Source organism: Pipistrellus hanaki (genome assembly GCF_964339955.1).
Source record: "Pipistrellus hanaki genome assembly, chromosome: 13".
In the NCBI taxonomy this organism is placed as follows: Eukaryota; Metazoa; Chordata; class Mammalia; order Chiroptera; family Vespertilionidae; genus Pipistrellus; species Pipistrellus hanaki.
The window spans coordinates 36,449,664-36,461,777 of NC_140515.1; the positions used below are offsets into that span (position 1 = coordinate 36,449,664).

Consider the following 12,114-nt stretch of genomic DNA (forward strand, 5'->3'; position numbering starts at 1 on the left):
TTTATTTCCAATTATGTGCTCTGACACATGATTTTGTAAAGGAAATATAGCTCTTAATATGCTCAAAATACCAATGGAGATAAAACATACTCAGGTAATGACTGAGAACAATATTACCCAAGCACTAAAGCAGGGGTCTTCAAACTACGGCCCGCGGGCCACATGTGGCCCGCAGAGGAGTCTGATCCGGCCCGCCAGGTTTTTTGGGCAGTGAGCGCAGCCGAGGTGTTACAGTAGGAATTAGTAGTTCATATAGTCCGGCCCTCCAGCTCTCTGAGGGACCGTGATCTGGCCCCCACTTTAAAAAGTTTGAGGACCCCTGCACTAAAGTATATCAAACAATCTATATATATATATAAAAGCCTAAGTGACTATTACAACTGGTCAATGATTGGTTGCTATGATGCCCACTGACCACTAGGGAGCAGATAATTAATGCAGGAGCTGCTCCCTAGTGGTCAGTGTGCTTCCACAGCCAACCTCCTGTGGTCCCTCTCCCTGGGATAGGCCCCAATTGGGACTGGGCGAGATGGCCCTGATGGCCCCGATTGCCAGCCAGGCCAAGGGACCCCACCCGTGCATGAATCTGTGAATTATAAGAGTAGTCAAAGAGGGAAAAGTGCCCACTGTGGACTGGCACTAAGAGTTATAAAACTTTAGACTTTAGTCAATATTCTCTTTCCCACTTCATTTTTAAAATGTCACAAATAAATAGAATATTAGACTTTTCTTTTGTATGCAGGCACTCCACAAATTGGAGTTGAAATGTGTATGTATTCACCAGTATATATTTATGGGAATACTAGAGGCCCGATGCATGAAATTCGTGCAAGGGGGTTGGCCCTGGCTGCTCTGCCCTCGCAGCTCAGGCTTTGTCTGGAATGTCTTCTGGACTGTCCTCCGGAAGGTCATCCAGATGGTCGTTCTTTTGTTCTAATTAGCATATTAGTTCTTCATTATATAGGATAATTGAAAGCTTTTTTATTTTTTCCTTAAGTGTAAGGATTTAATTTTTTTTAACCTTTGCCTATAGAGTCTATATGCTAGGTCCTCAATAAGTGAAGATCTAGTAAACTGAGCGCTCCTTTAAAGCAGCAACTATATCTTATTCATTTATGTAGCACATGGCTACATGTTTCTGAATGAATCCATATTGAAGGAATTGATTTTAGTTAATCACTAGGTTACTATTTCCATCTCATATATTTATGCTTAATTTTTTCTATAATAGTGTGACCCTAAAGCAAATTATTTAATTCTTCTGTTCCTCAATTTTTAACTTTTTATTTTGAAATAATTATAGACTCAGAAGAAATTGTAAAAATAGTATAGAAGGATTCGATGTTCCCATGATCCAGATTCCCAAATGATTTCACACAACTATAGTATATTATCAAATCCAGAAAATTCACATTGTGTGTGTGCCTTTTAAATTGGGAGGCTGGGGGAGATTTCAGGGTTCTGTTTTTTTGTCATCTTTTCTAATACTGACTATCTGTTCTTCAGAAAAATATATTAAGGTTAAAGTAAATATTCCATAATATTTATTAAAATGTAAACAATGGTTGTAAGGGATGAAATTATAAGAAACTTGAAAGTTAAACATTTCTGTAATATCTAAGTTTTGAGGTTTTATTGTTTTTTTTTTCTTTTCTGTTTTTCTTTTTCAAAACATCATGTTTTATTTTTATCATCAAAAAACCTAGCAATTATGAAAGAAAGCAAAAACAATTTTAAGTGATAAACCTTCCAGGAATTTGTGTGTTTAGCCAGTAAAGGGTTACTAAAGTTTATAGCAAACTAAAGTATGTTACTCAATTTTCCAATCCCTAGTTATTTTCCATTTATTTTTTGTAAAGTATTTGAAACATGTTCAAGGATGTATTTTAGCAAAGCAACTACTCATGGAAATGTTTAAAAGAAATTCAGTTTCCCTGGAAAATACTATTAATTTTCTAAATATAAATCTTACTCATCTGGCAGAGAAGTATGTAAGATTTTGGAGTTTCGTGTGAGTATTGAAAGACAAATACTCTTTGAAACAGATAAACCATATATACTTCATCTGCATTCATTAATTAGTAGTCAGATGTATTTAAAAAAATTATACATACACTGGTTTTTTGGAAGTCATCTGCCTTGCAATCTATTTATATTAATTAACTTCTGAAGAAAAAAAAATGATTTGGTATGAAAAACAAAACATATTTTAATGGCTTTTTCTTTTTAATTTTCCCCATGGTCTTTAACATGTCAATGTAGTTGGAGAAAAGCATAATTATAAATCTTAATTTTATTCCTAGGGAAGACCTGGGGATTGGGTCTTTTCAACCTTTCTATGTGACAGATTATTTTTCAAATACTCCTTAGTAAATGCTCCTTAGCAGTAAAGTCAGGTTCTGAACTCAGGCCTGTAGACTTCCAGGGCTGTGTAATTCCTCCTGCATTGTGCTGCTTCTCATCTCCACCAGAACTGGTTTGCTTCAGGGATCTAGCCCTGTTCACTCTCTACTTCTCTTACTTCTTTGTATGTCTCCTGATGCTGAAAACTTGATTGTTCTTACTCTGGAATCCATGAACCCCTTATGACTTCATTTGATTTCTTATCCTGCCTGGCCCATATATGGCATGATGAACCACTTAAAAATTGCCTTCTTTATTATCAATTGAATTGTTATTTATTGACTGTGGATGTGTACAAGTTATATAAGAATTATAAAGTTTCCTGACCTTAGGTAAGTTGTTATTGCAGAACCCTCTCACCTCTTGACTTGACACAACCTGCAACGCTGAGCTTGAGTCATTCTGTTTTTGCTACAGAATAGTCATAGCCAGGAAGACAGATTAACTGCTATATAGTTTCACCTAATCTTCAATTCACCTCTTAGTAACAGCTGTGATTTTTTTTTAATTGCTTTTTTTTTTTTTTTTTTACATCTTTTCCATTCTTTCTCAAGCCATTGCTTATCTTATCCAGATTCCCACTCTTAGCATATTGTGTTGCCTTGTATTTGACTCATTTTGTCTTTTTAGTCACTTTCTGGGGATTATATGCACCTTAAAGTTCTCTTGAAGTTCATTTCAGCCCTCTGTGTAATTTCTCTTTATGAAATTATTAGGTGTCATTTTTCTTAAGGCTCATTGTCAAGAAAAATTGTGACCCTTGAGCAGCTGGTTTGTTTTTAATCTATGTACACTATAAACATTGTGGCTGATCATACTTCACACTTTATTTTATGCATAGAAAACAGCAAATATGACTACCTACACAATTATATTGGACTTAAGGCATTTAATTTTATGTAATAACCTTACTCCTAGTTTCTATTATCTTGCCCTAGCCAGTGTGGCTCAGTGGATAGAGCGGCGGACACTGACTGAAGTGTCCCAGGTACAATTCCTGTCAAGGACACGTACCTTGGTGGGAGGCTCCTCCCTGGCCCAGGCCCTGGTTAGGAGACAACCAATTGATGTGTGTCTCTTTCTTCAATGTTTCTCTCTGTCGTTCCCTCTCTCTCCCACTCCTTCTAAGAATCAATGGAAGAATGTCCTCAGGTGAGAATTTTAAAAAATGCAACTCCTGTCATGTCACTTCTCTGTAGAGAACACTCCAATGGAGGTTCCCTTTCCTATACCCCCTCCTCCCTCCTTAATCCTTTGAAGTAATGACAGCCATTGGTATTAGTTTGGTGTATATCCTTTCAATTTTGAGTATTCATTTATAACCATTTTTATTTAAACAAAAATACTATACAATCCTGGCTGGGTAGCTCAGTTGGTTAGAGCAACATCCTGACGGTAAAGATTTCGGGTTCCATCTCCAGTCAGGGCACATACAAGAAGTAAACAATGAACCCAGCTGGCACGGCTCAGTGATTGAGTGTTGACCTATGAACCAGGGTGTCATGGTTTGATTCCCAGTCAGGGCACATGCCCAGGTTGTGGCCTCGAACCCCAGTGTGAGGCATGCAGGGGCAGCCAGTAATTGATTCTCTCTCATCAGTGATGTTTCTATCTCTCTCTTTCTCCCTTCCTCTCTGAAATTTAATAACAATATATTTTTAAAAAGAATTAACGAATGCATAACGGAATGAAAAAAATAAATTGATGTCTCTCTCCCCTCCCTTCTTTTCTCTCTCTCAAAATAATAATAATAATAATAATAATAATAATAATAAGATACATGTTATTTTGCAAAATGCTTTTCTCCCTGTATTTACAGCTAAATGTCATGTTTTCTTAACATAAAAATATATATTCCCTTGTAACATATTGTTCCAAAGTAGAATGAAAAAATTTTTGTTTTATTCTAAATTACATGACTGTTATTTTGCTGTATGTTGCTATATAATGGTAGATTTTGTATTCATAAAACAAACATCTTTTTTTTAACAATTTTATTTTTGTATTTATACCATAAAATAACCTATTTTTAAAAATTGCTATTGCCATAAGATTCTAATATTTGTTATGTAGTAAGATTTATCACCAAACAAACTCTTAATTACATATGACATTTATAAGTAATTATTAGAATTTTTTCTTTACAACAGTTATTCCCAATTGGGAAGTTTCAACTGTTTTTGCCTCCACTCATTAGGAGAGTGTAAAGTAAAATGCTGTGTAAAGTAAAATGCTGGAGAACAATGGCTAGTAGTGGAATCAGAGGACTTGGCTCCGAACATGTCAAACTCGTGGCTGGTGGGCCACAAGTTTGACATGTTTGCAAGGCTAATTAGTTGATAAGTGAGATGCACAATTGTGGGTAAAGACTATGAACTAGAGTCTCAGCTTTGCTTTTGATGGAAAACATAATTTTGAACGTATTCTGTTTCACTTTTTTTTTTTTTTTTTGTATAGCAAAGGTGGAAATTTATTGAATAATTACAGACTCTTATGTGGGGAGGGGGAAAAAGTCCCCCACTTATTTTAGTTGTTTTCAATTGAATATGTCCAAATTGTTTTCTTTTCATTGCAGTCTCGAGTCATAGCTGTACTGGACTGGGAGCTGTCAACCATTGGGCATCCTTTGTCAGATTTAGCTCATCTCTCCTTGTTCTACTTTTGGCCCAGGACAATTCCACTAATAAACCAAGGCTCTTATTTTAAAGAAAACATAGGTATGAGAACATAATGATACTTAAATTGATATTAATATAAAATTTTATTTATTTTCCTTATAACTTAAAAATAGGAGTATATTAAAATTTTATATAATTAGATTTTATTTGTTTTTGAAATGTTTCTAAATAATTTTATTCTTTATTGATTTTTCTGAATATAGCATTCTATTTTTAGTAATTTATGACAACGTATAATCCTTTGTATATAGTATCCTTTTGGAAATCAGTATTTTGAACATGCTTTGTTACATGGACTAATGGCTATTTTATAAACATATGCAATATTACTACATTTTGAAATATTCACCATGAGGTTTTTATGAAAGTTTACAATGCGTGCTGTTTTTATAGGGATACCATCAATGGAAGAACTAATTTCAATATATTGCAGCTGCAGGGGAATTAATCCTATTCTTCCTAACTGGAATTTCTTTCTTGCTCTTGAATGTTTTAAAATGGCTGGAATAGCACAGGTAATGAATTGTTTTTAACATGTTCCACCATTATTTATTAGTCTACTATTGACAGTATTTTCTGGTCTTCAAGGATTTTATACTTTTTTATGCCTAGACCATTTAGCTTTTCATAATGACAAATACCAAACATTAGTAAAATGTAACTCCAGAATTAATAGAATAGCAATTTGGCAAAGAAAAAAGTTGAGTAACAAAATGTATTACTACTTTTTGGTATAATAAACTTACCAGATGGAGGAAGTAAGAGAGGCATAATGACAAAAAGAGAAAAGTTTGTGAGAATTGACTATTTCCTGAATATCTAATGTAAGACAGGGCTAAACTATTTTAATGATATCTGCTTCAGACTATAAACCAGGGGTGATGATGAGGAAAGAATTAACTTTGAACTTTCCAAAGTCTGGCATAGTACTAGTACCTATCATATAGGAGCCTCTTAATATACTTTTTTGAGTGAATAGATGAGTAAGTTTTTCCATTTTTCTAATAATGTCATATGTATGTGATTGAGCATAAATTCATTTTTTAAATTATAGCTTGATCTAAAGAAATGCAATCTTTATTATCGTAATTCAGTTTCCATGTACTTTGAATCTTGGAGGTTTATTTAAAAAATTGAAATACTTCATAATTGGCAATGAGGCAGGGACTGGAGAAAGAAAATGTAAATGAGATTTTGGAAACAAGAAAAAATGGGAAAAGAAGGATTAAAGACAAGTATCTCTCTGCCCTTCAGAGTTCATTCCATCCACAACCAACTGAAATTGTCTTCTAGGAAATAGTTGTGTTACATCTCATCCTGTATTTTATAATCATACTAATCATGTTAGTTAAGTTGGATGGGTTTCTCAAAACAGAGTTTATGCTGTTTCTATATCGGTCAGTTTCCATAAATCAGATACCAGTTAGGCTTTGAATTTAAAATGGATTTTCATTTCAAATAAAAGTTTGACATGAGTTATGATTGATATTAATATGTCATAAATTATATACAGGATGGGGCAAAAGCAGATTTACAGTACATATGGAAAATGATACAATAATCTATAATAATAAAAGCATAATATGCTAATTAGACCAGACAGCCGAACTACCTTCCAGATCTCATTCCAGCCATTGTTCCAGACAAAGCCACCACTGAAGGGGCCAAGGCAGAAGCAGTTAGGGACAATCAGGCATGTAGGCGAGAAGTTAGGAAGGGAGAGTGATTAGGGTAATCAGGAAGGCAGGCAAGAGGTTAGGGGCAATCAGGCAGGCAGCCGAGTGATTAGGGGTGATCAGGCAGGCAGAAAGAGGCAGTTAGGGGTGATCAGGAAGATAGGCAGAGGCAGTTACGGGCATCAGGCAGACAGGCAGGCAGGTGAGTGGTTAGGGGCAATCAGGCAGGCAGGTGAGTGATTAGGGGCAATCAGGCAGGCAGGTGAGTGGTTAGGGGCAATCAGGCAGGCAGGCAAGCAGTTAGGGGCAATCAGGCAGGCAGGCAAGCAATTAGGGGCAATCAGGCAGGCAGGCAAGCAATTAGGGGCTATCAGGCAGGCAGAGGCAGTTAGGGGTAATCAGGCAGGCAGGCAGGCGAGTGGTTTGGAGCCAGCAGTCCCGATTGCGAGACGGCTGTCTGACTGCTGGACATCCCCCAATGGGTCCTGGATTGTGAGAGGGTGCAGGCCGGGCTGAGGAACCCCTTCTACCCCCATGCATGAATTTTGTGCACTGGGCCTCTAGTTAATAAATAATAATACAAGGATATACATGTTTCTTGTACTCACAACTAAAAGCCTGTATTTGCCCCATCCTCTAGTAATAGCCTTAGAGATTATCATAACCCTATATAATAAAAGCCTAATATGCAAATTGTCCCCATGGGCAGTCGTTCGACTGGGAGTTCGGCCTCTCGCTATGTTGTGTGCTGACCACCAGGGGAAGGCATGGAATCAGCAATGCTTGGTTGGCCCAGAGGCCCATGCTGCACCCCGGCCCATGGTGTCTGGCCATGCTCACCACATCTCTGTGTGGGGGCTTGGGCGCTGTGACTCAGGTGGATGGGGGCATGCAGGCTTCTGGGGGCCAAGGTGCTGTCCAGGGCCCCGAGGTCAGCTGAGACCTGCCCTTCCACACCAGATGTTTGCGCTTTGATTGCCAGCCAGGCCTATGGACTGCACCCGTTCACGATTTTCATGCACTGGGCCTCTAGTTTCATTATAACTATAAATACGAAATTGGAAATAATGGAAAAACTGTTAGTGTTTTAGTACATAAAGAATTATAAGCTGCCTGGCCAGCTTGGCTCAGTGGTTGAGTGTTGACCTATGAACCAGGAGGTCACGGTTAGATTCCTCTGGTCAGGGCACGTGCCCAAGTTTCCCGGCTCAGTCCTCAGTATGGGGCATGCAGGAAGCAGCCAATCGATGATTCTTTCTTATCATTGGAGTCTCTGTCTCTCTCTCCCTCTCCCTTCCCCTACTCCTAAATCAATTTTTAAAATGTACTTATTTTTAAAATATTAGAATTATATAAAAAAAAATAATAATGAAATTCAGTTAATTGTGTTTTGGTGGGGAGAGGAGAGTATTATGTTGGAAGCACAGAACATGGAGAATTAAGAAAGAAAAAACTGGTTAGCATTTAGCTAACACTATTCAAAGGAGGTAATTTCATCTAAAATAGGGGTCCAAAACATTAGATAAAATATTCTTAGAGTTCATCTCATTGCAATCTTTTCAGTTTTATAGTTTTCACTTTGTTTTGGTGTCTTTAGATTTTCCCCCACTATAAAGGGAAAGCACTGATTTTTAGAGGTAATATAAGTTGCCAATTTGGTATCTTTGGTAACTGCTGAGCTCATTTTCAAGTTTGATTTGATTCTCAGTTTCAATCTATTAGGATAAGAGTGTATTAACCACCCGATATAAGTATGGCTCTTTAATTTGGGGAAGGGGGGAGTAATAAGTATTCCTTTATGTAAGTTAATAGAAATGATAATCTCATTTATATCTTGGTACCTTGTGAGTTTAGTGACTCACATAGCTGGGAAACGGCAAAGACTGGATAGCTGAATGGTACTTTTCAGTGACTTTAATTGCTCTGTGTTAATTTACTTTAGGGAATATATAGTAGATATCTTCTGGGGAATAACGCATCTGAGAATAGCTTTCAGTTTGCCAATTTTGTGCAACCTATGGCAGAAACCGGATTGCAACTCTCAAAAAGGTAAGCAAAATAGATTTCCCTGGCTAACCCAAACTAGAACCTTTATTAGGTATGTGAAGGTTATAAACTTTATCAGGACAGGGATTGTTTTTATTTCTTATACCAGGATTGCTGCTTCCAATCATAATAGTTAGCTTGGTACTAGTAAATGTGTTATCTGCCCAAAAATAAATTGACTATAAATATAAAGAAAATGCCCATATTTATGATTAAAAGTATTTCTGACAACTTGAGTATATAAACTTTTAAGAATAGAAATAAAACTCTCAAATGTTTCCTTCTAATATTTGTTATTTACATATACTATCTATTTAAAATGATAAATTATATAAGGTGATTTGTTAAATTTAGAAATACTGCTCTCTCCCACCATCACGTGCCATGAAGTTGTATTCAGACATTTTGTAAGGGTCTTTGAAATCTGTGTCTCCATCAGTGGAACACTTTTTGAGGCATTTAATACACTTTGCCAACCGCACTCCTATCTAAGTGGTGTGATATATGGCATTTATTGAATTTATTGATGATGCTGTCCCTGGAAATTCTTCCCAAGATACAATGTACTTAAGTACTTAAGGCACAAAGTTAGGATAATTCTATAGGTTGCTTTTTTTTTAATATACATTTTATTGATTTTTTTACAGGGAAGAAGGGAGAGGGATAGAGAGTTAGAAACATCGATGAGAGAGAAACATCGATCAGCTGCCTCCTGCACACCCCCCACTGGGTATGTGCCCTCAACCAAGGTACATGCTCTCGACTGGAATTGAACCTGGGACCCTTGAGTCTGCAGGCCGATGCTCTATCCACTGAGCCAAACTGGCTAGGGCAGGACAATTCTGTTTTTACAGTTCACTTCATGGGTGGATATTTGTGATTTCTATAACAACAACCAACTGTGTTGTACTTGATAAACATCCTTGAAGATCTTGTTTGTAATGACAACCAACAGTTATTTGTGAGGCATATACTAAAAGAATTATTAAATTTGTATTCAATTTCTTTGGTTTCTTCCCCCCTCTATTATTGATTGAGGTCATGCCAGGCTTCTGTTTTCCCCAATAAAAGTTTAAGTATAAAGTTTGATGTGTACAATAAAGTGATTCTGCATTCACCCAGTAACATGAAAGACTAAAAACATTCCAAAATATGGCAACTCCTGCCCTGGCATGGTGGCTCAACTGGTTGGAGCATCATCTTGGAAACTACAATGTGTCAGGTTAGATTCCCAGTCAGAGCACATACCTGGGTTTTAGGTTCAACCCTGGTCCAGACTCATACAGGAGGCCACCAATCAGTGTTTCTCTTTCCCTCTTCCCCCATCAATAAAAACATATCCTCTAGTGAGGAATATATATATAGCAACTACTTCTGAGTGCTATTTTGGGGAACTATGGAAGACTTAACATTATACTCAGAAATTAATAATTTGGGATATCTTTGTAACTTTTTTTTTTTTTTTTTTTTTCAAAGAACCTTCAAAACTACACTATCCCAGATTGATACCACCCGAGAGTTGTTTGTACAGACTAGGAGAGGCCAGGAAATTCTTACCAGGGTAAAGCATTTCATGAAACAGTACATCCTTCCAGCTGAAAAGGTAAGTATTGTGTGAACAGAATGTATTTGTGCTCAAGGACTATGGAATTACTCCTATTATCTCTGCTGAAAGTACCATGGTGTCATAGCTTTGCAGTCAGTCCTTAATTAGATATTCCTCCTAGCCTTAGCACTGACCTGCTACAGGCCTGATCCTGAAAAATTCCAAGCTTCTAAAACAGGGGTCCTCAAACTTTTTAAAGTGGGGGCCAGATCACGGTCCCTCAGAGAGCTGGAGGGCCGGACTATATGAACTACTAATTCCTACTGTAACACCTTGGCTGCGCTCACTGCCCAAAAAACCTGGCGGGCCGGATCAGACTCCTCTGCGGGCCGCATGTGGCCCGCGGGCCGTAGTTTGAAGACCCCTGTTCTAAAATATGCCAAGGGAATGCTACAAATCAACCTGTGGAATAAAAAGTAAGCTAAAAGGAATTAATTCTTTTTGCAAAGCTGACATTCTTAGTATTGTAGAGTAAAACACTACCTTGGGAATCTTTGCCCAAGGCAACAATTTAGAGCTTTTTTTTTTTTTTTCTTTTTTAAAGCGAATCCCTTTGAGAACTAAGAGAACTGTAGAGGGAATGATTTAGACATATTCCGAAAATTTTGCATATCATTTCAAGCTTTCACAAAAACTTATCACATGCTATTACTTTAAGGTGTTAAATTTCAGTCAGTTCACTGAGGATGAAGAAGTAACTTGATACATTCATTCATTCAGTTAACAACTAATTATCAGGAATCTAATAATGGGTTAGGCACCTAGAGAGCCATTGAAAATAAGAGAGAGAACAAGACAGGGCTTATACTTCAGCATAAAAGAAAGATTAAATAAGAGATGATAAATGCTTTGAAGAAAAGAGAAAAGTCATTATGAAAATATGTAAGGCAGATGGGGTGGGGTATGTGTGTGGGTAGAACAAAGGGATGAAAATTGTAAGGATTTGATTCTAGCCCATTTCTGCCACAAGTTAGGGATCTTGGGCTCATAAAAGTCTCTTAGAGCCCAAGTTCTTCATTTTACAATGTGAATAGATATGACCAAATGTACAGTAAATTCCCATTTTAATCTTCTATGATTCTGAGAAGTCTAGAGCCAGAAAATCAAATAGGAAACTGAAAGAGGCCAAAAGTCTTTCAACAAAAACATTCAGTCAATATACGTTTAGAGGGCAGTTAGTGTTATTGCTTGAATTGTATGAATAATTATATTTTTAGTAAAGATCAGGCATGAGATTAACTTGCTCACAGAATGGGATACAGTGTTTTAAAGAAAATACTACTTAAATATGAGGAAATTCTAAAATAGTCAACTCATATATGTTCAATGATCAGGCATCAGACATTTTTCTTGTTTCACCATTAAACTCTTTTTCATACTTTAAGAACTAAAGCAAGCTTCTTTGTAACATGGTATTTTATTTCAATTCTGCCTCTTTGCGCATTACAAATAGGCTTTGCAAATCTCTAAATGGATAGACTTTAGAACAGGAAGTATTAAATAATATAAGTTTTTAAATAATCATCAACACTGGCATCATTTCTCAGAACTGTAGTATCATGAAGAGGTAGTCAGCGGTGAGGAATTTGTAAATGCACTACATAATATATTTCTTATCAAGCACAATAGCATTGGCTATTTCTATAGCAATATGAGGAATGGAAATAATAAACAACCCTAAACAGGAAATTTAACTGACTTCCTG

The 12,114-nt window shown here is 36.6% G+C and overlaps 1 protein-coding gene across 1 annotated transcript in view; it reads left to right on the plus strand.

Moving 5' to 3' along the window:
- Positions 1-12,114, plus strand: part of ACAD11 (acyl-CoA dehydrogenase family member 11) — a 56,803-nt gene that overhangs the window by 11,915 nt on the left and 32,774 nt on the right. The window contains exons 6-9 of the mRNA XM_084902124.1: positions 4,979-5,120; positions 5,475-5,596; positions 8,700-8,806; positions 10,280-10,406. Coding sequence (XP_084758250.1) covers positions 4,979-5,120; positions 5,475-5,596; positions 8,700-8,806; positions 10,280-10,406 — 498 coding nt within the window. The remainder of the gene's footprint in view (positions 1-4,978; positions 5,121-5,474; positions 5,597-8,699; positions 8,807-10,279; positions 10,407-12,114) is intronic.